General features: G+C 42.6%; 3 protein-coding genes across 3 annotated transcripts in view; 2 read left to right on the forward strand and 1 right to left on the reverse strand.

Moving 5' to 3' along the window:
* The window catches only part of LOC146976853 (protein NLRC3-like), a 41681-nt gene extending 33105 nt beyond the window's left edge, over positions 1–8576 (forward strand). Inside the window, exons 2-6 of the mRNA XM_085792621.1 lie at positions 2883–4683; positions 4788–4961; positions 5141–5314; positions 5400–5446; positions 8038–8576. Coding sequence (XP_085648747.1) covers positions 2883–4683; positions 4788–4961; positions 5141–5314; positions 5400–5446; positions 8038–8576 — 2735 coding nt within the window. The remainder of the gene's footprint in view (positions 1–2882; positions 4684–4787; positions 4962–5140; positions 5315–5399; positions 5447–8037) is intronic.
* marchf5l (membrane-associated ring finger (C3HC4) 5, like) overlaps positions 1–27791 on the reverse strand; it is a 253777-nt gene that overhangs the window by 200842 nt on the left and 25144 nt on the right. The window lies entirely within an intron of this gene.
* On the forward strand, positions 1859–27354 carry LOC146976855 (protein NLRC3-like). The gene is made up of 7 exons (XM_085792627.1): positions 1859–1909; positions 16723–18502; positions 18592–18765; positions 18859–19032; positions 19275–19448; positions 19560–19606; positions 26740–27354. The coding sequence occupies exons 1-7, from the start codon at positions 1867–1869 to the stop codon at positions 27270–27272; spliced, it is 2925 nt and encodes a 974-aa protein (XP_085648753.1). The 5' UTR covers positions 1859–1866; the 3' UTR covers positions 27273–27354.

The following is a 27791-nucleotide window of genomic DNA, read 5'->3' on the forward strand; positions in this document are numbered from 1 at the left end:
CTAACTTTGGCTTTGTTGAGCATCTGTGTCTGCAATAGTGACTGTCTAGCAGAGTTGGCTAATAAAATAGGATCGGAGTGCTTGGAGATGACATCATCCAGGTCAGAGGTCAGTAGGTCAACCTACAGACCCCGGATGTTGATAACAGCTAACCCCGGACTCAGAGGGGAATAGCACTAGCCTATCAGAACTAAATATTGGTGAAATGAAGGAGTTTCTCTGCAGATAATGTGTTATTTAGAGGCTGCATTCTGCTGCCCTGTAGACTCCATTATACGGATATACGCGGCTCTCGGCTGGAGCTAATTTCATCAGAATGACTTGTAATGACATCAAAGTTATCTGGGTGAGTAAATGATAGTAGTTTATGCTAGAAATAAGGTCCAGCTTGTAAAAAAAAACGGTAATTACCCTTTAACAACCAATCAGATTGTCAGATTTCACCTTTCCATTTATAATGTAACATATATGTAATATACATTTTCAGTCCAGAGTTCTACAGTTTGTGTTTTATGAATCTATATACACTGGATTTGAAACAACAGAATGACTATTGGGTTAAATTTCAGACCATGAGTATCATACAGCCATATGCACATGTGAAGATACTCAGGGACATGTAACTACATCCTGGTTCTACTGAGTGGGTGACGGACTTACCTCCTTACCCCTTGGTCGCACTGCACGTGGAAGTTGAGCGTGCGCACTGCGCGCGGCTTCTCAGGCGCTTGGGTGGTCGCACTGGGAGTGTACTTCTCCTCTCTCCGCGCCCGTCAGACATCGACTGCAGTCGCCCATACTCGTATTCACTCGGTTTTCCACACACACATGTTATTGTGTGTGTGTGTCTCGTGTGCAGACGCGATTGACAAATATTTAGGCTACAACTTAAGCAACAACTTAAAGCAGAAGTGAGTGATATATTTGTGTTAATATAAGTCTTAAATAGTTATATCTTCCGACAGCAATCACTTACATAGAGTGTTTGGACTGAAACACGGGTCTCTCAGTCCCTCTGCTCTGCTCTGAGCCGAGGAGAAAACATTTATCGTATCCTACAGTTTTTATCCAATGAGGAGAGAGAACGGCATGCAGGGCTGTGTGTGCAGCCAAGGGACGCCGTGAATGTGGTGACGTAGGGACGAGGACTGTTATGGTGCGTTCAAGGAAACTCGTATTTTTCCGACCGTGAAGTTGTACCAGTTCGATCTGGTACGAGTTCACCGGTCAGAAGTTACGAGTGGCCGTTATAGTGAATTTCACCGGTAAAACAGGTCGGAAAAACACGAGTGGGTTGCCTGGAACGATACAAAGTCGTAAGTTGTGACTTGAAGCTGTAATTTCCGATTTCAAAAGCCGGCCTGGAACGCAGCATTAGCGAAAACGACCGGATCACTCACTTCTGCTTTAATTAATCATCATTTTATTGATTTTATTTAGAAAATTGACCGGATTATCTCGCCTTTTCTGTGCCCGACTTCCTGTCTGGTACGATCTGGTCTATCCAGCTTGACAGACGGCGCGCTCGGCGCTCGCGGCTCGCGTGAAAAATAGAAATGAACCGATCTGAAGCGCTGCAGGCGCGCGCACTGCGCTCCACAGCGCGAGATGTGTGACCAGGCAGACCTGTTAACATGTGCGCCGATCTGAAACTGCCTCCGCTCCAGGGCGCTGCGCTTCGGTTCCGCGTCCAGTGCGACCAAGCTGTTAGAGGTAGTAGTGTAGTAGTGTGACTTAGTAGTCTTAGAGCAGAATCCCAGCTCAGATATAGGCTTATATCTGAGCTGCACTGGAGACCCCAGGTAACTTTTCCCTAAATGTACCTCTTCACTTCACAGATTTCCAACAGATTACTACCTGAGGGGGATGAAGCAGGAGGAGCTGGCTGACTGTCTGCAGAGCAATAAAGGTGCGTTCACACTGGACCTTTTATTTTTGTCGCTGTGGCTCGTATCGCTCCAAAAAAAATGCTCCGTCGCTCAGCTGCAGTCTCTCGTCAATTTGACATAGAACCACAGACTCGCATTTTCGCTTTGATGACGTCATGCCCACTGCCATGTGTCTCTGTTTACACCGGCACCACCGGGATTACGGCAGCCAATCAGCGCTGAGCGACGAGCGACTGATGGCCGGAGAGTTGGGATTTCTCATCTCGAGCCCCAGCATTTTTTCGCCTGGGCAATAAAACGCTCCATCGCTCGTTTGCATTGACTTAACATGTAAACTCGTCGCTCGTTCGAAAAACAAAAGGTCTGGTGTGAACGCAGCTTAAGAGGATTTCTCTAAAGATTTAAGAATGGAACATTTTCTAGTATCTGAAGAGATAGAGTGAAATAAACTCCTCAAACATTATTTCACTCAACCATTTCTCCCCTTTAATAATACCATTTACTGTTGTTTTACATCTTTGGAAAGCTTGATTAGTCACCTTTTACATCAAGGTACAACTTGTAAGGATCGAGTATCTGTGGAACGAGCAACAAAGCTAAACGTGTGGGTAATGCCCCTAAAAAGATGGTCACATTTAACTGTAGGATGACATCCCATTACTTAACCAGGAGTTGTTGAAGGTCAACCAGTGTGGTTGTGTTGGTCACTCTAACATGTACAGCACGCCCAAGCCGATTTCCACAAGTGTTCAATTGTTGTTCTCATTCCATGGATTCACAATCCTTAGTTGTACCTCGTTGTAAAGGTGACTGATCAGGATTTCCAATGATATCAAATCCAACAATCCGTTTTATGATCAGATGATTGACTGAAATTACTTTTACAAACTTTTTTTTCCTAAATTATAATGGGCATTCTTATGTACAATTACTATATGTTAAGACATTGACTTCATATTTCATTCATTGATCTTATATTTTTTCTTTGTTTAGAAAGTCATGCTGCAGTTTGTCGACAACACAAACTGAACCTGAAGAATAAGTTCCAGTGTATGTTTGAGGGGATCTCTAAAGCAGGAATCCCAACCCTTCTGAACCAGATCTACACAGAGCTCTACATCACAGAGGGAGGGACTGGAGAGATCAATGATGAACATGAGGTCAGACTGATTGAAACAGCGTCCAGGAAACCAGACAGACCAGAAACAACCATCAGACAAGAAGACATTTTTAAAGTCCTACCTGGAAGAGACCGGCCAATCAGAACAGTGATGACAAAGGGAGTGGCTGGCATTGGGAAAACAGTCTTAACTCAGAAGTTCACTCTGGACTGGGCTGAAGACAAAACCAACCAGGACATACACTTCACATTTCCCTTCACCTTCAGAGAGCTGAATGTGCTGAAAGAGAAAAAGTTCAGCTTGGTGGAACTTGTTCATCTCTTCTTCACTGAAACCAAAGAAGCAGGAATCTGCAGGTTTGATCAGTTCCAGGTCGTCTTCATCTTTGACGGTCTGGACGAGTGTCGACTTCCTCTGGACTTCCACAACACTGAGATCCTGACTGATGTGACAGAGTCCACCTCAGTCAATGTGCTGCTGACCAACCTCATCAGGGGGAAACTACTTCCCTCTGCTCGCCTCTGGATAACCACACGACCTGCAGCAGCCAATCAGATCCCTCCTCAGTGTGTTGACATGGTGACAGAGGTCAGAGGGTTCACTGACCCACAGAAGGAGGAGTACTTCAGGAAGAGGTTCAGAGATGAGGAGCAGGCCAGAGAGATCATCTCCCACATCAAGACATCACGAAGCCTCCACATCATGTGCCACATCCCAGTCTTCTGCTGGATCACTGCTACAGTTCTGGAGGAGCTGTTGAAGACCAGAGGGGGGGGGCGGCTGCCCAAGACCCTGACTGAGATGTACATCCACTTCCTAGTGGTTCAGACCAAAGTGAAGAAGGTCAAGTATGATGGAGGAGCTGAGACAGATCCACACTGGAGTAAAAAGAACAGGAAGATGATCAAGTCTCTGGGAAAACTGGCTTTTGAGCAGCTACAGAAAGGAAACCTGATCTTCTATGAATCAGACCTGAGAGAGTGTGGCATCGATATCAGAGCGGCCTCAGTGTACTCAGGGGTGTTCACACAGATCTTTAAAGAGGAGAGAGGCCTGTACCAGGACAAGGTGTTCTGCTTCGTCCATCTGAGTGTTCAGGAGTTTCTGGCTTCTCTTCATGTTCATCTGACCTTCTTCAACTCTGGACTCAATCTGATGTCAGAAGAACAAACAACCTCCTGTTGGTCTAAAGTCTTGAGAGAAAAACCTGAATCAAAATCTTTCTACCAGAGCGCTGTGGACGAGGCCTTACCGAGTCCAAATGGACACCTGGACATGTTCCTCCGCTTCCTCCTGGGTCTTTCAGTGAGGACCAGTCAGACTCTCCTACGAGGTCTAACGTCAAAGATAGAAAGTAGCTCACAAACCAATCAGGAAACAGTCCGGTACATCAAGAGAAAGATCAGTGAGAATCTGTCTGCAGAGCAAAGCATCAATATGTTCCACTGTCTGAATGAACTGAATGATCGTTCTCAATTGGAGGAGATCCAACAGTCCCTGAGATCAGGACGTCTCTCCACAGACAAACTGTCTCCTGCTCAGTGGTCGGCTCTGGTCTTCATCTTACTGTCATCAGGAGAAAATCTGGATGTGTTTGATCTGAAGAAATACTCTGCTTCAGAGGAGGCTCTTCTGAGGCTGCTGCCAGTGGTCAAAGCCTCCAACAAAGCTTTGTGAGTGCACATATATCCATTTGGATTAACGTTTTGTCTTTTGTCAAGTCAAACAAGCACATTTTCTGTTACTGGTACCTTTTGTCTGGTTGTTCTCCTTTCAGGCTGAGGGACTGTAAACTATCAGAGAGAAGTTGTGAAGCTCTGTCCTCAGTCCTCAGCTCCCAGTCCTCTAGTCTGAGACACCTGGACCTGAGTTACAACAACCTGCAGGACTCAGGAGTAAAGCTGTTGTCTGATGGACTGAAGAGTCCAAACTGTAAACTGGAGATTCTCAGGTAGGGTAATTTTAGCAAGGCTTTGTATATTTTTTTTGATCTTGTATCGAATGAGGTGAATAATAAAGTAGGAAGGTTTGCAGAATTGTGTGTGTTTGTTTACAATGTAATTTAGAGTTATGTGTATGTTCATGTGTATGTTTATGTGTGTGTGTGTGTGTGTGTGTGTGTGTGTTCAGTCTGTCCGGTTGTCTGATCACAGAGAAAGGCTGTTCTTCTCTGGCCTCAGCTCTGAGCTCCAACCCCTCCCATCTGAAAGAGCTGGACCTGAGCTACAATCATCCAGGAGACTCAGGAGTGAAGCTGCTGTCTGCTGGACTGAAGGATCCAGACCGGAGACTGGACACTTTCAGGTATGGAAAGATGGACAGACAACAGCTGCTCTCATACTGTCTCTGTCTCGCTGACTTACTATCCTGACTTTGTTTCCTCCTTCAGGGTGGACCATTGTGGACCTCACACGCTGACACCTGGCCTGAGGAAGTGTGAGTGTGTTTGAAGTTTTTAAGTTTGATTCATGAGAATGTAGCTGTACACTAGATTTTGACATTTTACAGAGGTACAAAGTCTAATTTCTCTAGAATTTCCTTCACCCATAATACAACAATTACATTTAATGTTACTAAAAACAGGAACATGTTTCTAATTATGCTTTCTCCAGTGCCCTTAAAATGACAGTGGGTCTCATTCATGAAACGTGAGCAGCACGGATTTGTGTGTAAACCTTGTGCAGCGCAAATTTACGTGGATTTCCGCATTCATCAATCTTTTAGTAGTGCTGATTTTTTTGTAACTACTCACAAAATCTACACCTGCTCCTGACTGTGTGTAGAGCTTGTGTAAATGTAGGAATGCAAATACAGTAAATACTGCTTGTCACTGTTGAAAATTACAATTTTAAACCATATTACTCTCTCTCATGTTCATAATACGCCGATGCTTTTGAAACACGGAATTTAAACATGACAAACAATTAGAAATATTTGGAGAGAGAGACGTTTTAGGGATCGGACACGCACAAACACGTCAAGGCTTCATCTTATGATGATAATAATCTGATATAAAACCAGAAAAAACTTTTTTGTGTTGCTACACGCTCGGTGGGCACACACTGCATCCTGCGCAATAGCGCAGTCGGCACCGGTTGGATGGAGCTGTGACAGACGGCTGGTGCTTCTGTAAGAATATAACCTTCGGTTAACCCTAACCCTAAACCTAACCCTGCAAAAACCGAATGACACTGAATGACAACGTTATGACATTGACATAATGTTTATGACACGTTCATGACTGTGTCATGTCACTCTTATGACGATACCTTCAAGTAAAGTGTTACCAAATATTTTTTTCTGGACTCGACTTCACCCAAAATGACTTCGATCCCCGATCGCTCTTTTTTCTCTCTCTCTCCCTTTCCTTGTTTGCATCATGGTCGCAGGTGAACAGGATGCACCTACCTCCTAATATGGTGGTCAGGATCTCCTTGTATGGCTATTCATGTATGGAGATCTATGTTAATTGCTGATCACCGGGGGCGTGCTGTTAATTTACGATTGGTGGGCATTCATGATCTTACTGTACACACCTGCTTACGATCAAATCTGAGTTTCCCGCACCGTTCATGAATCCGGAGTAGAGTTTTAGTAGAGTGAGCTTTTATGTGCAAATCTACACACAGATTTACTAATGTTTCATGAATGAGACCCAATGACTGCACTGTCTGCGTGACATGTAGAAGGATAAATACTGTATGTTGGAAGCAGTTCAAGGATGGATTTGTAAATTAAATTATACAAATGCAGAGGTCTTTGTGTGGATAATGATGACTAGTTGACCAGAGAGTATTGCAGTGGTGAGTGAGCGGTCTACATCCTATTATAAATCTTAGTGCTCCATGACAGACAGTGTCCAACATGCATAGAGAGCTGACAGAGGCATCAAGAAGATGTAATACGGTGGAAGCAACAGGTTTTGTCCTTGCAAAGAATGAGAAACAAGATCTGTTCCAATCGAGGGGGGAAAAATCTTAAAATGTGGGACTTAAAGCAAAGATTGTCATCAGTTGAGATGCCTAGGTATTTAAGGCCCCAAACTTGATAGGGGTGTCTTCTGTAGATGTAATAAAGGGTAGGGCAGCTCGCACCTTCTTTTTATTTGAACACAGTGTGTCAGTTGAGGGTCCTGTCACTATGCCTCCAATTGATCATGCGCCCTGGCTACTTGGCCAATGTTCCTTTGGCCAAATGGTTAGAGCATGACTCTTACCCGGGAGACTGGGTTCGAAGTTGCCCAGGCCCTCTTCACCTTGCCACAACAGCACACCCTTTGTTTTGTCCGTATCCAGCCACATTTTGAGGTGAAACAAGTGTGACTGAATGGTGTCAAATGCAGACTGCAGAAGTTAGAGCATGGCAATAAACAACTGTATCGTCAGCATAAAAGTGTAAAGAGTAATGTGTCGATTTCCATAGTTACTGGACTCAAAGCTTTTTAATTCTCTATAAAACACTGAGTTTGGATCTTTGGATCTTTTGGACCAAACCATCCAAACTGGATGAGATAGTTTTAGAAAGCAGATGGTTCAGAGCTTCTTTGTGCTGCAGTGGAAGATGATGATCCAGTTTCATTAGTGACACTTCACTCCCAGCTAAGCAAGCAATCTTGGCTCTCTCTCTTTCTTTCCCTCTCTCTCTCTTTTATTCTTTCTTTTTAATCTAGATTTGTTTTAAAGTGACTACTATCCCTTGTGTTGTTCTTAATTATTTGTTGTTTGTTGTAGTGTTTGTGATTAACTGTGTTGTGCTTTTGCAATTGTACAGCACTTTGGTCAACTGAGGTTGTTTTAAATGTGCTTTATAAATAAACTGTGACTTGACTTGACTTGACTTGACACTTTATTCACTCCATGTGTTTATTGGTGTGGATCTTCATCAGCCTCATCCTCAGGTCCACACCAGAAGAAAAGCACAACATTGTTGATGTTTGAATTATTGTTTTTCATGAATTGTCTGTGAAGTTGTTGATAAATGAACAGATGATAAACTGCAGCTGTGTTGTGTCTTGTTCTCTCCATCAGACACCTGTGAACTGGAAGTGGACATGAACTCAGTGAACAGTTTCCTGAAACTGTCTGACAACAACAGGAAGGTGACATGTGTGACAGAGAATCAGCCATATCCTTATCATCCAGACAGATTTGTCCTCTGGCCTCAGCTGCTGTGTTCAACTGGTCTGACTGGTCGCTGTTACTGGGAGGTCGAGTGGAGAGGAAGGGTTGATATATCAGTGAGTTACAGAGGAATCAGAAGGAAAGGACTCAGTAAAGACTGTTGGTTTGGATGGAATGATCAGTCTTGGAGACTGAGCTGCTCTGATCGTGGTGGTCGTTACTCTGTCTGTCATAACAACACAGAAACACCCATCTCCATCTCCTCCTCCCGTGTCTCTAACAGAGTAGCAGTGTATGTGAACTGTCCAGCTGGGACTCTGTCCTTCTACAGTGTCTTCTCTGACGGGTGGATCCACATCTACACCTTCATCACCACCTTCACTGAACCTCTGTATCCTGGGTTCTGGATCAATCCTGGTTCCTCAGTGTCTATGTGTCGTGTGTAGGTCTCACTGTCTCTCCCAAGGTTGGATGGATGGATAGATAGATAAAGTGCATACAGAAAGTATTCATACCCCTTGCTTTTATTCATTTTATTATTAGCTGCTTGTACATACATAACATCTCCTTTTTGAAATAATGTTGATGTAGTGTTAATGTAAATGTAATAAATGCTACATTTTTGTACAGTGTATAAACAACAAATAAAGGTCTCAGGAGGTCGAGATGGAGCTAAAATAAAGAGTGTGATTTTTCTCTGGCTTCAGGGAGACTTGCTGATGAACACAGAACGGAATATCCCTTTAAAGCCCATACAAAGGCAATTCATTTTTCAAAATAATAATAAACAGTACAATTTCCATAGAGTCCTTGTCGGTCGACACTTGGGGCCCAATAAAGAGGGAAAATTCACACGAGGACTGATTCTGACATGATGATCAGTTCTCCCATAACATAATATTTGAGACGTTCAGGTAATAATGTGACCCAGTCTCTGCTGATCAATAATCTCAGACACCAACAGGTCCAAAGATCAAAGATCGTCATTAAAAATAACTTCAGTGACTTAAAGTTTGTTCAGTCTCAGCAGGTCGATGCTTCAGTGCTGCAGATAATCAAGTTTTATAATGTCAGGAAGCCTGATCTATAATCTATAATATTACATCATAACTTTACTCCAGTCCAGGTCCTGATCTACAAACCTGGACTTCACCTGGGTGAATACAGAATAAAAGGAGGTGAAGAATCTGTTTTACAAAGAGCTTTATTAAACAACTGGTTCACCGGGACAGAAAATAAAAACAATGGCAAACTGACAACACTGTTTCTAATCAATACTCTAATTAATCCCCATGATCTGGTTCCTTTTCTGTTTTTGACCCCAATAATCAGATTAATTCAAACATGGTGACTTTTATTTTGAAACTCTGCTTGAAAGTTTGTTTGTTTTTTTATCAAATATCAATACATCAGTGTTTTAACCCCTCGATCTCCATCAGCTAAATCAGTTCTGTAGTTTCTTTCTCCTCCACAACAGGAGGAAGAGCATCAAGTGAAAACATCTGTCTATCACCACACACACACACACACACACACACACACACACACACACACACACACACACACACACACACACACACACGCACACACTCACTCCTACTCAGCTGTGCAATAATAAAACTGTGAAACACCTGCAGTATATGACTATAGGGATTATGGTGAGAGGAGGATTTGCTAAAATGTTGAACTATCCTTATATGTAATTCACTGGACTCATAAACACTCTAATATTTGATTTTTTGCAGAAAATTGTAAATGTAACATTTTGGACAAAATGCAAGTTGATGCAAAGTGCTCAGCTGTTGGTGAGAGATGTGACTGTTAGCTGTTAGTGAACCTGAATCTATTGCTCCCTGGAATATGACTTACCACCATCTAGTGGACAGACTATACAACTACACCTCTCGTTTGATTTCCATCAGAAGTTAAATAACATAACAAAAAAAAGATCTTAAAATATAAAACCATTAAAAAGTTATGACTTTACCATCACAAGGACTCAATGAGCCCTTAACTGGGTGAAAGGGACTATTTTAATTACACATTGAAAAAAATACTATATATGCAATTTTTTTTTTTCCTTCCCCAAACCATTTTATAGCATGATTGTAGCCAAAATGCTGCTCAATAATGTAACATGACTCGACTCGACAACGAAATGTGAACATGCTGAGGTGTGAAAAAACCACAACAAACCTTCAGTTACAGACAACCACTATAGCTTCCTGTGTATATGAGTTAACCTTATAATAGCCCAATTTGCAATTTTGCAAACTTGTACTTGCAAACCTATTCTACATTAATGTTATTGGACAATGTTTGATGCTGCCTCCTAGGAGGAGCCCATCGCTCCTTACTGCTCTTGTACCTATGTAACCTGATGTAACTAAATGTGTGTGTGCAGTCTCGTACAGACTTTTGTGTGTATGACAGTCCACCTCTTGCAAGATAAAAATGAAGTACTTGAAGTGAAACCTCATTTTGCTGGACTAATGATTTTCTCTCTCATAAGTTAAAGGAAATTTCCACAACATTACAAGGTTTTTGTGTAGTTTTATGGACGTTTTTGTGTCTACACAGACATATAGGATAGAGTGCCTTGGGAGAGAGAGTGGCGACCTTGACACATAGCATTTATTGACATTATTTACCGATTATCGTGGTTTTCCTGTTGTTTTCAATTGCCTGCCAAGCACTTCCTGGAACTTTTGGAAGGCGTGATCGCCCAGCACAACCACACCTTTTATGCACAACGCTAGACTTCCTGCTGCCTTCTCATCAAAACGACATACACTCGTTGCTCCAGAGTTGGTAAAACATGCAAACTAATTATTTATTTACTTGTTGTATTTTGAGTTGAAACTTGTCAGAAGTTATTTTATTGTGGTTTGCTTCCTTTTTGTGTTGTTTGTATGTCTTGTGTAAGGACTGTCACTGTGAGGTGTGTGTGTGTGGAAGACAGGCTGCACACGGCTGAAACTTAGCGGTACTATCATATTTTTATCTATATAAGAGCTGCAACTTAGAATAGTTTAAAAAGCTATTTTCATGGAGAAAAAAAAAAATTGGACTTTAATAAAATGATTTGTATTAAATTTTTAAAATATAAAAATTATTTATATGTATTATTTGTGGAACTAGGTTTCTTATACAGGTTAGCCAGGGTTTTGATGTCATTTTGATGTTTATTTTTTTAGATGTGGACTCTAAAATGTCTGATGAACAGGATAAATGTGGTCACATTCTGTTATTATCACTGTTTGACGGGACATGAGAAAAGCTTTTGATGCTTAATGAGTGTTTCAGATTGAGTTAAATATTGTTATGAATGTCTGTTGGAGTTAAATGACAATTATTTAGGAACTATTCACATTTGTGTCAAGCCGGTTTTGGGCAATGTTGGCGACTGCCCAGGGCGCAATCTTTGTGAGGGCACACAAGCGCTCTCCATAAAAAAAAATAAAAAAAAAGACATAACAAAATTTGCCAGACTACCGCTCATGCACGTCGATTTAGTGTAGTATATCTTTTTTTCGGACTCCGGGTCCATAGCAAAACATAACACAACAAGAGATAACACAACAACAGACACAGCACATACAATAAAAAAGAATAGCTGTTGTATTGTTGTATTTCAGTAGAACGGCTGTGTCGTGAATTCTAGTTGGTTGGTGGTTAGCTACATGTCATTGTTCACGTATCCTAGACATTGAACTGTGTGTAAGTCACGTATCATTTTGTGATACGTGACTTACACACTGTTTCAATTTTACTTTAAGAGGATGTGGTTTAGCTGCCTGATAGAAGCAGGACTCCTGCCCAAAAGAACAGCCAGGCAGCCCAGTCCAGAGAGCAGAGCAGAGCAGAGAGAGAGAGAGAGAGAGAGAGAGAGAGAGAGAGAGAGAGAGAGAGAGAGAGAGAGAGAGAGAGAGAGAGAGAGAGAGAGAGTGCGCTGCTTTATAAAAGCCTTTTCTTAGGGGAGTTTGACAATAAGTTCTCAGTATTTTTAACCAGAGGACAGGTGTGTCTAAACCACAAATGAAACTAAAGCCGTTTTCCCACTAAAATTAGCGGGTCGACGCGGGTTTTTTAAACGCGGGTCGACCCGCTAACAATCGGCATTTGGCCCCTTTCCCATTGACCAAAATGAGCCGAGTCTGACACCCAGCTGAGGGATCAGACAGAGCATAAACCAGTCGCCCCGCTCTCATCCGCGGTGCAAGAGACACACACAGTCATGCCACAGCCGCCCGCCGCGGAGTGTCCGTCCGCCGAGGCAGACGAGGTGTCTGGCTGACCTGGAGCACCAGGACCGCGGAGGACAGAGAGTCTGCTGCGGCCGGATGACGGACGTCCGCGGCACAACACGTCAGTTAAACAGACTGTCGCTTCTTTTCTTTTCTTTTTTTCTATCGTTTTTGGTCAGTGTTCTTTGATCTTTTGATCCAGTCTCGGATGAGAGCAGAGCGGAGCAGAGCTTTGTTTTGGTACGTGATATGAGACGCGACCGGCGCGATGACGTAGCGTCACGTAACGTTCAGTGTCATCACGTAAATTAGCGGGTTGACGCGGGTCTGGCGTTCCCACTGCAAGCCGAGCAGAGCCGAGCCGATTAAAGGCGATTTTAACCCGCGTCGCTTGCCGAGTCGTTTGACCCGCGTTGACGCGGGTCGACGCGGCTCGGTGCGCCTTTCCCACTGCCAACAAAAGCCGATTGTTAGCGGGTTTAAACGGGTTTTTTGGCCAGTGGGAAAGGGGTATAAGAAAAGACTTATCATGTCTCTGTCAGCACATGCAGTGGTGTTTCTACCTTATGAGCCCAAAAGAACAGGCAGGCAGCCCAGTCCAGAGAGAGAGAGGTCTGATTGTAACCTGAGACCTGAGAAATAAATGCAGAAAGTGAAAGAACTGTTTGGGCAGCTTTGCTCAAAATGAATCATATGACTCCATGTTCTTAAAACACAGTCATCACTAGTACAGACTTGTCTTCACTGGAGCCTTGTTCCCTTCCTTGATGAATCTGTTCAAGAGTAAATATTCAGTCAAAGGTCAAAGGACGATGTGTTATTCTTGTTGCTTGGAGGAATAATCAACAGCAGTTTGACTCAGGGAAGATCAATAATGAAATCTTTAAGGACATTATTATTTTGATTTTTTGATTTATTTTAAACATTGTATTTAATTTGTTAAGCCTATGTCTTCAAATGTCTTTCTTCGGATTAAAAACATAGTAAAATGATTCCTCTGAACTGAGAGTGAATCATATGGACTATAACAACATCACTTCTGCTGTATCAATATTTAAAACTATAATTAACTCAAACTTGCACATTCCTGTGACACTCCTTTATTTTCCTGTGTTATCTTTCCAGTTTCATACTGACGAATGTGGCAAGGTGAAGAGGGCCCAGGCGGGGATTGAACCCACAGTTCCCGGGTAAGAGTCATGCGTGCTTGCCACTTGGCCAAAGGGACAGGAACCTCAACTGTCACACAACCATTATTATGAGTCTTGTTGTGATGAAGCCTGTTGTTGTGTTTGTGTGAAGGTGGATCTGCTATGAGTCAGTGTGAGGACAGAGAGGAGGGAGCCCCTCCCTCTAAAACCACTCTGAGGGGGGAACATGAGAGCCAGACCAAAGCTCAGAGGTGAGATGAGGATCTCTAACTGTCCATGACTCTTCACAGCTCATATCTTCATACTGTTTGTTTTTATTGAGCTTACTTGACATTCTTGGTGATACTGGGCAACATCAGTGGAAACCAACTTGACTTCTCATGTGATTGGATGTTTATTTGGGTCATTATCAGGTTCAGTATATCTCATTATTTGTTATTTTCCTTGTTACCAGCAACAGGAAGCAGAGAGAAGACTCTCCTGTCCCCAGCTGTGTGTCCATGAGGAGTGACGGGTCTCTGTCTTTACCCTATAATTTTAAAAGTGGACAAGAGTCTGCTGTCCCCAGCTGTTTGTCCATGAGGAGTGATGGGTCTCTGTCTTTACCCTATAATTTAAAAAGTGGACAACAGTCTCCTGACTCCAACTGTGTGAAGAGTGACCGGCCTATGGTTCAGCTTGATGACATCACAGAAAGGTAAAACCTATTCTCTATATAGAGGCTCTCAATTTTGCTTCATCATGTCATGTAGTTCATAGAAAACATCTGTAAAAACTCAACTTTTCACAAACTTTATAGAGCACTTTAAAAGTGCTGCACAGCTTAAAAACCCGCCATTATCAAAATTACCTAAAAATACATACTTAAAATGCAATAAAATACAAATTAGCTTAGTAAGTAAGTAAGTAAACAAAATACAAGTAAAGGACCAATGTATCAACTGAATGCCAGAGATTTGACAAAGGATTTAAACATCTATATTGACTGCGCTGACCAAACCAGATGTGCCATGGTAGGCTGTTCCAATGACAAGGGGCAGCTGCAGTAAAAGCTCGGTCACCTTTGGTCTTAAGCCGAGTTGTTGGGATGAACAGTAGCAGCTGATTGGCCGATCTCAGTGCTCTGGCAGATGCATGGATATGTAGGAGCTCAGTCAGGTACTGGAGAACCAGTCCAAGCAAACAGCAACTATCTATCTTCATACTGCCGCTCTTTTGTTTGTTTTTATTGAGCTTACTTGACATTCTTGGTGATATCTGGCAATATTAGTGAAAACCAACTTGATTTCCTATGTGGTTTGATGTTTATTTGGGTCATTATCAGGTTAATTATATCTCATTGTTATTTTCTTTATTACCAGCAAGAAGAAGAAGAAGAAGAAGAAGAAGAAGAAGAAGAAGAAGAAGAAGAAGAAGAAGAAGAGCAAGAAGAAGAAGAAGAAGAAGAAGAAGAAGAAGAAGACGAAGAAGAAGAAGAAGAAGAAGAAGAAGAAGAAGAAGAAGAAGAAGAAGAAGAAGAAGAAGAAGACTCCCCTGTCCCCAGACTCTCCTGTCCCCAGCTGTTTGCCCATGAAGAGTGACCGGTCTATGGTTCAGCTTGATGGCGTCACAGAAAGGTAAAACCTGATTAATCTCTGTATAGAAGCTCTCAACTTTGCTTCATCATGTCGTGTTATTCATAGAAAACATCTGTAAAAACTCAACTCAAACTTTATAGAGCACTTTAAAAGTGTGGCACAGATTAAAAACATGCCATTATCAAAATTACCATAAAATACACAATTAAAATGCAATAAAATACAAATTATGTATAAATAAACAAACAAAATACAAGTAAAAGACAAATGCCAGCGCTGAGGAGCAGCTGCAGTAAAAGCTTGGTCACTTTTGGTCTTCAGCCGAGTTGTTGAGACAACCAGTAGCAGCTGATTGGCCGATCTTAGTGCTTTGGCAGGTGCATGTAGGAGCTCAGTCAGGTACTGGGCAACCAGTCCATTAAGAATTTAAAAAACAAACAGTAAAATCTTTAAAAATAAAATAAAACGGGAGCCAGTGCGTGAGGCCAAGATGATTGATGTGTGATCTTGCTTCATGGTGTACATGTCAAGTCTATGTGGGAACAAAGTGCGCATGCGCTTACACACCGTACTACAGTAGCAGACACAGAGCAGCTCCGTGCCTCTACTCTGAAATACAACAAGACGGTGAGTGGCTTCTACGGCCGCTGCCTGGCCAGAGGTAAACTCAGTTGAGTTGCGTTTATTGGACTATGAAAATCATCAAATGCTGACACATTTAAACCTGGGGTAAAGTGATCTGAAATAAAAAATAAATAATTAAACCTTAGATTAACTAAATTATTTCATTTTTCCTGAGGCCCTCCCTCACCTGCCTCCCCTGACTGCATGTCAGTGGACCACAGGTACCTTTTACCTAAATGTATCTCTCTCTCTTGACTTCACAGATTTCCAACGAATAGGAGGCAGGAGGAGCTGGCTGACTGTCTGCAGATCAGTAAGAGGATTTATCTAAATATTTGAGAAGAATGGAACATTTTCTAGTATCTAAATCTAAAGTAAATAGAGTGATAACTCCTCAAACATTATTTCAGTCAATCATTTCTCCCCTTTAATAATACATTGTTGGAAAGCCTGATTAGTCACCTTTACATCAAGGTACAACTTGTAAGGATCGAGTATATGTGGAATGAGCAACACTGCTAAGTGTTCAGTGGGTGCCCCCCAAAAAAGGACCAAAACCTCTGCAATGTTCTTATGTTGGTATTTACTCTTGTTTTGAGTTTCCTGTGCTGTGCTGTTGAACACAACAGCTTGGCAACTCCACATGCTGGCCACTGCCCTGGTCACATTTAGCTGTAGGATGACATCCCATTACTCAACCAAGAGTTGTTGAAGGTTGAAGATCAACCAGCGTGGTTGTGTTGGTCACTGTAACACGTACGTGCTCTCATTCCTTGGATTCACAATCCTTACAAGTTGTACCTCGTTGTAAAGGTGACTGATCAGGATTTCAAATTATATGAAATCCAACACCCATCAGTTTCATCACTGATCAGATGATTGACTGAAATAACTTTTAATTATAATGAGCACTCTTATGTGCAATTACTATGTTAAAATAGTGATTAATATTTTGGTCATTGATCTTTTTTTCTCTCTATTTAGAAAATGAAGTTGCAGTTTGTCATCGTGAACACAAATTGAACCTGAAGAAGAAGTTCCAGTGTGTGTTTGAGGGGATCTCTAAAGCAGGAAATCCAACCCCTCTGAACCAGATCTACACAGAGCTCTACATTACAGAGGGAGGGGCTGGAGAGGTCAATGATGAACATGAGGTCAGACAGATTGAAACAGCGTCCAGGAAACCAGACAGACCAGAAACAACCATCAGACAAGAAGACATCTTTAAAGTCCTACCTGGAAGAGACCGACCAATCAGAACAGTGATGACAAAGGGAGTGGCTGGCATTGGGAAAACAGTCTTAACACAGAAGTTCACTCTGGACTGGGCTGAAGACAAAACCAACCAGGACATACACTTCACATTTCCCTTCACCTTCAGAGAGCTGAATGTGCTGAAAGAGAAAAAGTTCAGCTTGGTGGAGCTTGTTCATCACTTCTTCTCTGAAACCAAAGAAGCAGGAATCTGCAGGTTTGATCAGTTCCAGGTCGTCTTCATCTTTGACGGTCTGGACGAGTGTCGACTTCCTCTGGACTTCCACAACACCAAGATCCTGACTGATGTGACAGAGTCCACCTCAGTCAACGTGCTGTTGACCAACCTCATCAGGGGGGAACTGCTTCCCTCTGCTTGCCTCTGGATAACCACACGACCTGCAGCAGCCAATCAGATCCCTCCTCAGTGTGTTGGCATGGTGACGGAGGTCAGAGGGTTCACTGACCCACAGAAGGAGGAGTACTTCGGGAAGAGGTTCAGAGATGAGGAGCAGGCCAGAGAGATCATCTCCCACGTCAAGACCTCACGAAGCCTCCACATCATGTGCCACATCCCAGTCTTCTGCTGGATCACTGCTACAGTTCTGGAGGAGGTGTTGAAGACCAGAAGGAGAGGAGAGCTGCCCACCACCTTGACTGAGATGTACACCCACTTCCTGGTGGTTCAGTCAAAAGTGAAGAAGGTCAAGTATGATGAAGGAGCTGAGACAGATCCACACTGGAGTCCAGAGAGCAGGAAGATGATTGAGTCTCTGGGAAAACTGGCTTTTGAGCAGCTGCAGAAAGGAAACCTGATCTTCTATGAATCAGACCTGACAGAGTGTGGAATCGATATCACAGCAGCCTCAGTGTACTCAGGAGTGTTCACACAGATCTTTAAAGAGGAGAGAGGCCTGTACCAGGACAAGGTGTTCTGCTTCGTCCATCTGAGTGTTCAGGAGTTTCTGGCTGCTCTTCATGTCCATCTGACCTTCTTCAACTCTGGAGTCAACCTGATGTCACAACAAGAAAAAACCTCTCAAGAGTTTAGAGACAAATCATCACATTTGTACCCAAGGGCTGTGGACGAGGCCTTACAGAGTCCAAATGGACACCTGGACTTGTTCCTCCGCTTCCTCCTGGGTCTTTCACTGAAGACCAATCAGACTCTCCTACGAGGTCTAACATCAAAGACAGGAAGTAGCCCACAAACCAAACCAAAAATCATCCAGTACATCAAGAAAAAGATCAGTGAGAATCTCTCTCCAGAGCATAGCATCAACCTGTTCTACTGTCTGAATGAACTGAATGATCGTTCTCTAGTGAAGGAGATCCAACAGTCCCTGAGCTCAGGACGTCTCTCCACAGAAAAACTGTCTCCTGCTCAATGGTCGGCTCTGGTCTTCATCTTACTGTCATCAGCAGAAGATCTGGATGAGTTTGACCTGAAGAAATACTCTGCTTCAGAGGAGGCTCTTCTGAGGCTGCTGCCAGTGGTCAAAGCCTCCAACAAAGCTCTGTAAGTGCACATACACATTTGAATTAACTTTTTCTCTTAGGTGAAGTTCAAAGTTACTGGTACCTTTTGTCTGGTTGTTCTCCTTTCAGGCTGAGTGGCTGTGAACTCTCAGAGAGAAGTTGTGAAGCTCTGTCCTCAGTCCTCCGCTCCCCGTCCTCTAGTCTGAGACACCTGGACCTGAGTAACAACGTCCTGCAGGACTCTGGAGTGAAGCTGCTGTCTGGTAGACTGGAGAGTCCACACTGTAAACTGGAAGCTCTCAGGTTAGAGTGCAGCTGCATTTATGATACTGATCTCTTATTTCCTTGAAGCATTGAATGTTTGTTTTAGGGTTTTTGTCTGCAATTCCTCATCAGACTGAGCAGCTGTAACCTCTCAGTGAGAAGCTGTGGAGCTCTGTCCTCAGTCCTCAACTCCCAGTCCTCTAGTCTGAGACACCTGGACTTGAGGGACAACGACCTGAAGGACTCAGGAGTGAAGCTGTTGTATGGTGGACTGAAGAGTCCACACTGTAAACTGGAGACTCTCAGGTAGGGTGAATTTAGCAAGGCGTCATGTTTTTTTATGACCCAGCATTGAATGGGGTGAATAATAAAGTGGGGAGGTTTGCAGAATTGGGCTGCAGAGTTGCAGACACCAATAGTTCAATGTTTGAAGAACACACAACTCACACTGATTCAGTGTGTGTGTGTGTGTGTGTGTGTGTGTGTGTGTGTGTGTGTGTGTGTGTGTGTGTGTGCGCTTGTGCGTGTGTTTATGTGTGTGTGTTCAGTCTGTCAGGTTGTCAGGTCTCAGAGGAAGGTTGTTCTTCTCTGGCCTCAGCTCTGAGCTCCAACCCCTCCCATCTGAGAGAGCTGGACCTGAGCTACAATCATCCAGGAGACTCAGGAGTGAAGCTGCTGTCTGCTGGACTGGAGGATCCACACTGGAGGCTGGACTCTCTCAGGTATGGACAGATGGACAGACACCAGCGGCTCTCACACTGTGTCTTTGTCTCTCTGACTAACTGATTAACTGAGTGAAGGTGGATGAAGTTGATCCACTTTGTTTCCTCCAGGTTGGACCATTGTGGACCTCAGAGACTGAGACCTGGGCTGAGGAAGTGTGAGTGTGTTTTAAATTTGATTCATGAGAACACAGCTGCAGACAAGACTAGATTTTTACATTTTCCAGAAGTAGAAGTCTAATTTCTCCACAGTTTCAATCAGGATTCACTTTTTCTTTTTGTCAATGTGGTTAGAAAGATGTTGGAATTCAATCAATTTGAATCCACAAACAATAAACTGATCACATTGATCCAACAAAACAAATCAATACATGTTATTAACTCATTGAGTGCCGCACTCCTTTCCAAAGTTTTAGTCAAGTGTACTGACTCTTGCATTTCTGAATCAAAGGGCTCGTGTAAGATAAATATATACACCGTGCCGTGTCACAGCCTCTTGCCGCGGAACGTGATGGTCTCTCGGCCACAGCAGGTCGGGAACACCGGCCCCACCGGTGGTCGCGGTCCTGCTGTGGTACGGGTCGGTGGTGCTGGCCTGCTTTGGCCCAGAGACCATCACATTTTACCACGGGAGGACACGGTGTTGCTTGAGATGAAGACCGGGCAGGACTGTCGGCTGAGAGCTTCCTGTTTCGGCTCCGAGCTGCTGGAGCCTCGCGGGTGACAGCGGAGCAAAAAAGCCGAGTTATGATAAAAAGATATGATAAAAACTTCCAGATCATGAGTTGTCATGAGTTTTTGATGGTCATCTATTTCAGTTCCCAAATTTACACATGTAGCCCGTGGGAATGGATACGCACACACAGGACACAATAACTGTTGTTTTATAGCTTTACTCTGGCTTGCAATAGGTCAGTCGGCCTAAATCGATAACCCCAAAAATCTGAGGGCTTTTCTCAGTTTTGATATTTGACAAGAAATAAATAAATAAATAAAATACAAACTGTCCCAAAATATGGCAGTGGCCGAGGAACTAATCACACAGAACAACACAACACAAGGTCAGTAATGTAACCATAACCATTGTGTGTGTGTGTTTTTACCTTTTGATTTAACCAACAGAGTGTCCGTTACACACTTTGCAACCCTCAGGCCCACATCCAGCAGAAGGAAAAACAACCGAAAATGCACTTTGCGGTAAAACCTAACAGGGCTCAGTGCTGCCACCCTGTGACCAAAAAGTGTCTGTGTACATTTCTGTGTCTTACAAAAGATTACATATAAAAGGAGAACAAAATAAGCAAAGAACACATTATAACACATTCAAATCTTACATTGCGGTGTACAATAACATCTGGGTTTATTTACCATCCGGTTACACACATAAGGTGTGTTAAAGTGTCTATTTTCGTAATTTAAACAAAAGAAAAGCAAAAAACGTAAAATTACGTTATTGGCACTCAATGAGTTAACAGTGGAGCCAACAGAACCATAAATACAACAGGCTATAATTAACGTCACAAAGAAGTTGAAAAGATGATTAAAGTGATCTGAGGTGGATTTATCCTCCAGTTCCTCCCTGAATGGCAGACCTGGGGCCAGATGTGTGACACATCTAAATACCATATAAACTGGTGTTTGTATAAACAGAGTATGTGGATGGTTCCATCTTTTCAGTCTCAACAATGATCTTTAATCACCAAGGCATGTTAATGAGCTTAAAGCAGAACTATGCAGGATTTCGGCTGTAATTATTGTGGCTCATAGACACTGTGATGGTTGAGTGACCTATTATGAGGTGAATGGGGTCTAGGCCAATGCGCCCACCCCCCCCCCACTGGCTGAAAACCGCACTTGCAAGATCAGTCGTCCGTCTCGGTGTCACAAATCTCGTCAATGGATAGAACTATCGTGAGAAACTGCCTTACGGCAGTACGAGATAAGAACGCAGATGACGTCATGCATGTCATGAATCGTGATTGGTTTGAGTTTGGAAAGTCGGAGGAAACCATGGAAACATAAAATGTTTGTACTGATGAAGTTCGGCTTGTGGCTAACACGGAGCTAATGCTAACACGGACACACACACACCATGGATCTTTTATAAGATAATGTAATACATCATGACACACACATGCCTTTGCGTTTTGGAACCTTTATTCATGTGTGTGTATGGGTGCGTTCCGATCGACCTGAAGTTCCCTGCGCAGTGGACTGCACAGGGTGTTCTCCATGTTCAGTGTGGTTCCAAACCGCAGGGAGCAGTTTGAAGGGAACTGTGAACTGTGCAGGGAAGGAGTGAACAACGGTTCCTCACTTCGCCCAGTTCACCGGATGTTGACAACCGATATTACCCATCAGCCATTGCGGTCCGTTTACGTGCGTTACGTAAATTGGTAGGGCTAATCGTTACCTGTCTAACTTTAATAGCTCAGTGGCTCAATAAACGGTTCATGAAAAAATATTTTTTCCGGCGAATATCTTAGTTACAACATGATTGAGCTAACAAGAGTAGTTTCATGTCGTGTCCGACAACGGGAGGGTTTTAACAGCTGACGTCCTGTTAGCTTAGCTGCGTTAGCTTAGCTGCCGCCGTTAGCTTAGCGCCGTTAGCTTAGCAACAGCTGTTAGCTTTCCTGTCAGCTGAGCCACTGATGCTTTCTACACATCCTGATACCCCCAAACTGAATAAATACCACGCATTGTAACACAAAACGGTAACACTTTATAATGAGTACACACTATTAAGCATTAGTTAAGCATTAATAAATATTGAATTCATCATTTATAACACATGAATACTCATTAGTATGTAGTTAGTAAACATAGTTATAAATGTTTTACTCATCATTGATAAGCACAGTAGTTATGGATTAGTAAACACTGAATTCATCATTTATAAAGCATGTTTCTGACGTAAATACTCATTAGTAAGTGGTTTACAATCACAGTTGTAAATGTTTTACTCTTCATTAATAAGCTCATCTATATAAATGATGGATTCAGCATTTCCAAGCGCTCTTACGCGTTCAGTATGAATGGTTAGTGAGTGTTAGTAAATGATTTATAAAAACTCACAAATTTCATTTCCAATGGATGACTTATAAACAGTTATTAATGCAGGAATTCATGAATTCAGGCAGTTACAAAGCACTTACTACTTGTTAATTAAGTATTTTGTGTGAGCTCATCTAAAGTGGGCACTATCTATGCCTTATAGAGCATTTACAAATGAGATATTAAGGCTGCAATGCCTCAAGACTCATAAAAGTCTTGGTTATCTTAACAGACCAAGGAGAGACACAACACAAAGGGATAGTTCATATTGCATTGTATTTATTGCAACTTCCCAACATATTGTAACTGTTCTGTTGATGTAAAACAAGGGTAAGCATGGCAGAATAAAAACGCCAACAGTGGATCACAGAAGTTTAAGTTCAGCAAATAATTCTTTGAAAAAAATCCTTCTGTAGCCTATTTAATTTGTTTTTTTCTGTATCAAAAAATTAAGTCAGTTCCTTATATTTGCTGGGGGCAGCTCTCTGCGGTTGGAGCAGTGTTCCGGTCCATCCCAACACGCTTGAAAGCAGCAGACCAAACGGCCAGAGAATTTTCTTGTACCGGGAAACGGCCTGATCCAGATTTTGGACTGCAATTTAGAGAACAAAAAAGGAAAATTAGCAACAGTTTAAAAATAAAGAAAAGAGGGGGGAAAAAAAGGATATTTAACTTAAGTCACACACACACACACACACACACACACACACACACACACACACACACACACACACAGTCACACATTGGCTTGTAAAATCAGAACAGACATAATAACCTGTGATTTTCAGCTATGATTATCCTTTACAGCAGGCACATTCTGACAGATGAGAGTCAGTTATTGTCCCCCCTCTATTAAATATGAAAGGAGGCTGCTCTGATGATACAAGTCAGCAGTCCTGAAATGTGTGTTTACATGTCGCGGTAGTACGTCAGGGAGCGAGAGCTAAAGCCTTCAGCTGCAGACAAGCTAACGTTAGCTATCATCCATGGACCATGTGTGGCAGCAAACAAAACGAACACATACTCACCACTAGTGCCGCTGACGACCGCCGACTTCGATATCCATCTCCACACCGGCTTTCTTCTGGGCCCGCGTCCGCCGGACTCGTCGATTCTGGGCAGAGTTCTCCGTCTCCAACTCTCCATTCATCTTAGCTGCTGCACCAGGCTGCACCGGCTGCAGTGTTGCCGCCTCCCAGCGTCGTCCAGGCGTTGTGACGTTGATGACGTGTAAGGCTCGTCGACGTACACGTCCAGCGGCCGCCGGTGCGCGTGCAACCAAAAACAGGGGGCAAAAGACTGCTTCGGGGTCATGGATGTATGTTCGGAACTTTATACAGTCTATGGTTCGGAGTGAACTGATATCAGTGTAGATGCCGTATTGTTTGTAGGGCTGAAGCCGATATCCGAGTACTCGCTCGGCTTGGGCGGTACCCGGGTGCCATTTCACTACTGGGAACCCCCCCCATGGGGGGCGGATAGCAGAACACTATAGCTAGCATTAGCATGTTACCGTCACAACATGACCTGTCCATCTGCCCGTGTGTGCGCGAGAGGGAGAGAGCAGGGAGAGAGTCGCGGCCGCCACAGACTCGTTTATAAATACAAATGGTAAACGCTGGATGCGCTGGTTGATCAGTTTTATTTTTACCAGACTCTTATAATATTCCCAAGTTGCAATAAATACAATGCAATATGAACCATATCGTGTTGTGTCTCTCCTTGTGAATCTTAATATCTCATTTGTAAATGCTCTATAAGGCATAGATAGTGCCCACTTTAGATGAGCTCACACAAAATACTTAATTAACGAGTAGTAAGTGCTTTGTAACTGCCTGAATTCATGAATTCCTGCATTAATAACTGTTTATAAGTCATCCATTGGAAATGAAATTTGTGAGTTTTTATAAAACATTTACTAACACTCACTAACCATTCATACTGAACACGTAAGAGCGCTTGGGAATGCTGAATCCATCATTTATATAGATGAGCTTATTAATGAAGAGTAAAACATTTACAACTGTGATTGTAAACCACTTACTAATGAGTATTTACGTCAGAAACATGCTTTATAAATGATGAATTCAGTGTTTACTAATCCATAACTACTGTGCTTATCAATGATGAGTAAAACATTTATAACTATGTTTACTAACTACATACTAATGAGTATTCATGTGTTATAAATGATGAATTCAATATTTATTAATGCTTAACTAATGCTTAATAGTGTGTACTCATTATAAAGTGTTACCCACAAAACTGCTTTGCTTGTGCACACAGAAATAGTAATGTTTCTTAATACATTTCAGATCTGTCTAAACGGTGATAGTGGCGTGAAACATTTTGAAACTTAAAAACTTTATTTTTGAACTCGACCGGAAACAGCTGTGACGTTGCAGGGTGTTCCGATTGGTGTAATATCGGTTAAATGAAGTTTCCTACGGCAGATTCCCTGTGCAGGGAGTAGGGAGTAGGGGGCTCTGTCCAAGTAAACTGTGGATCGGAACGCAGCTTGTCTGTGTCTTTGTGTCTTTGTCTGTGTGGCCGTATTAGCGTTAGCTCCGTGTTAGCATTAGCTCCGTGTTAGCAGAGCTTAGCAAACACCGCTCTCTACCTTCAGCAGTAAACACAAGCACGTGTAGGGAGTGGAGGAGGTGGTGGCGGCGAGTTTTTTTTTTTTTTTTTACGACAGTGACATGTGCCTCCCAGAACTGTGGGGGAGCTCCGGAAAGGGAAAAATAAGAGAAACCAACGAAGGAGCGAGCTATTTCCGGCCGACTTGCATAGTTCTGCTTTAATGACCCTATTGATAATTTTTATTGTTTTAATTCCATTAAAGGGACAATGAGGAGTTTGTATTTGGTTAGAAAAGAGTCTCATATTAATGTGGATGAATCTACGTTACTGACTGAAGAATGTTTCACACCTGTGGTAATCAGTCTGATGGTAGGCCTACTTATCTCCCACTTCAGTCACCTGTGATCTCACATAGAAAAAGACTTTGGTCGAAACGTCTGTGCTTGCCTGTCCTACAAATAAAGAAACATCAAAGGAATATTTAGAGTGTGCTGGCTTTTCTCCCCCCTGAATCTACGTTACCCACTTGCCAATGGGTCCATTTTTGATAAATATATCGTTTTGCCTTTATAGTTATTTTGATATAATTATTTAGTGGTCGACTCGCCCAGCATTCCCTACTTTCGATACGCTGCCCGGCGGGTCATGGGAATAACGCAGCCGAATCGTCGTTTATGGTTGGAACTACGACGGTATCTGATCATTCGACCTCTGACTTTCATTCTTGATCAATGAAAACATTCTTGGCAAATGTTTTCGCTTTCGTCCGTCTTGCGCCGGTCCAAGAATTTCACCGTGTGCGGGGGCTCATGGGAAATATAGTGAAAACGCTTTGCTTTCCAAAACTCCTCATTGTCCCTTTAAAGGCGTCATTTTTTTCTCTCTCCCTACTTTTCTTTTTTATTAGATTATTTGTTGAAACACTTTTTAAAGTCTGTTTCCATGACAACACAAACTAAATCACTCATATTTGAATGGTTGTGATACAGCTTCTCTGATGAACTGGGACTGAATGGTGTCTAATGAAGACTGCAGATGTTCAAAGACCAGGGCCATGTTGTGGCTATAAACAATTGTGTCGTCAGCATAAAAATGTAAAGAGTAAAATAACGTCTGTCCACTTCCATAGTGACTCAGATCCATGCGAACCCACAGCTTGAGTTTTCATATTTCTGTCTTTGTGCACATAGAAGTGTATGCATCTGAGCCAGGTCAGTGAAAATCAGCTTAAAACCAGTTAGTCCTCTGACTGGATATTCATCAACACTGAGTTCAGCTCTTTGCAGCTTTTGGACCGAACCATCCAGACTGTTGTGAAACTTGTTTGTAGCAGACAACACTTTGAGATTTGATGTCAGAGGTGTGAACTTCGTACTGAGTGTGAGCTCTTTGATGGAGGAGATGACAGTTTTAGAAAGCAGATGGTTCAGAGCTTCTTTGTGCTGCAGCGGAAGATGATCCAGTTTCATTAGTGACACTTTATTCACTCCATGTGTTTATTGGTGTGGATCTTCATCAGCCTCATCCTCAGGTCCACACCAGAAGAAAAACACAACATTGAATTGTTCTTTTTCATGAATTGTCAGTGAAGTTGTTGATAAATGAACAGATGATTAACTGCAGCTGTGTTGTGTCTTGTTCTCTCCATCAGACGTCTGTGAACTGAAAGTGGACATGAACTCAGTGAACAAACGCCTCAAACTGTCTGACAACAACAGGACAGTGACGTGTGTGACAGAGGATCAGTCATATCCTGATCATCCAGACAGATTTGACATCTCACCTCAGCTGCTGTGTAGAACTGGTCTGACTGGTCGCTGTTACTGGGAGGTGGAGTGGAGAGGATGGGTTGATATATCAGTGAGTTACAGAGGAATCAGAAGGAAAGGAGGCGTTAAAGACTGTTGGTTTGGAGGAGATGATCAGTCCTGGAGACTGAGGTGCTCTGGTGGTCGTTGTTACTCTGTCTGGCACAACAACAGAAAAACATCCATCTCCTCCTCCTCCCGTGTCTCTAACAGAGTAGCAGTGTATGTGAACTGTCCTGCTGGCTCTCTGTCCTTCTACAGTGTCTCTTCTGACTCACTGACCCACCTCCACACCTTCAACACCACCTCCACTGAACCTCTGTATCCTGGGTTCTGGATCGGTCCTGGTTCCTCAGTGTCTCTGTGTCCTGTGTAGGTCTCACTGTCTCTCCTGAGGATGGATAAATTGATAGATAAACAGATACTGTGCATATGGAAAGTATTCAGACCCCCTTCAAATTTTCACCATTTGTTAGCTTTATGTTTTTATGTTGTATTTGTTTAGAAAACCAGCCTACAGCTCCCAGTATCTGTGACCAATTAAATCTATTCTGGTCTGGGGGTTCCTGATTGGTTGAAGGGCCGGCCCTACTCTGTCCTAACAAATTAGGAAGGACATCTCTGCTTATTGGGATTTTTTTTTTTCATTTCTTGCTTTTATTCATTTTATTATTAACTGCTTGTACATAAACACAGAATGAGAAATCTTAGACAGTGGAAAGTGAAATGTACTGAAAGGATTTAACATCTCCTTTTTGGAACAATGTTTATGTAATGTTAATGTAAACATAATAAATGCTATGTTTTTGTACAGTGTATAAAAGACAAATAAAGATCTCAGGATGTTGAGGTGAAGCTGAAGTGATGAGTGTGATTTAAAAGCCTCAGGATTGCA

This window comes from Trachurus japonicus, chromosome 12 (genome assembly GCF_045865225.1).
Source record: "Trachurus japonicus isolate A0001 chromosome 12, Traja_1.0".
Taxonomy (NCBI): domain Eukaryota; kingdom Metazoa; phylum Chordata; class Actinopteri; order Carangiformes; family Carangidae; genus Trachurus; species Trachurus japonicus.

Excerpts from the sequence above, each read along its gene's own strand:
- LOC146976855 (XM_085792627.1), top strand. The coding sequence starts at position 1,867 with ATGAAGCAGGAGGAGCTGGCTGACTGTCTGCAGAGCAATAAAG. Across the intron at positions 18,503-18,591 it reads AAAGCCTCCAACAAAGCTCT|GCTGAGTGGCTGTGAACTCT; the intron begins GTAAGTGCACAT and ends TTCTCCTTTCAG. Across the intron at positions 19,607-26,739 it reads GAGACCTGGGCTGAGGAAGT|ACGTCTGTGAACTGAAAGTG; the intron begins GTGAGTGTGTTT and ends TCTCTCCATCAG.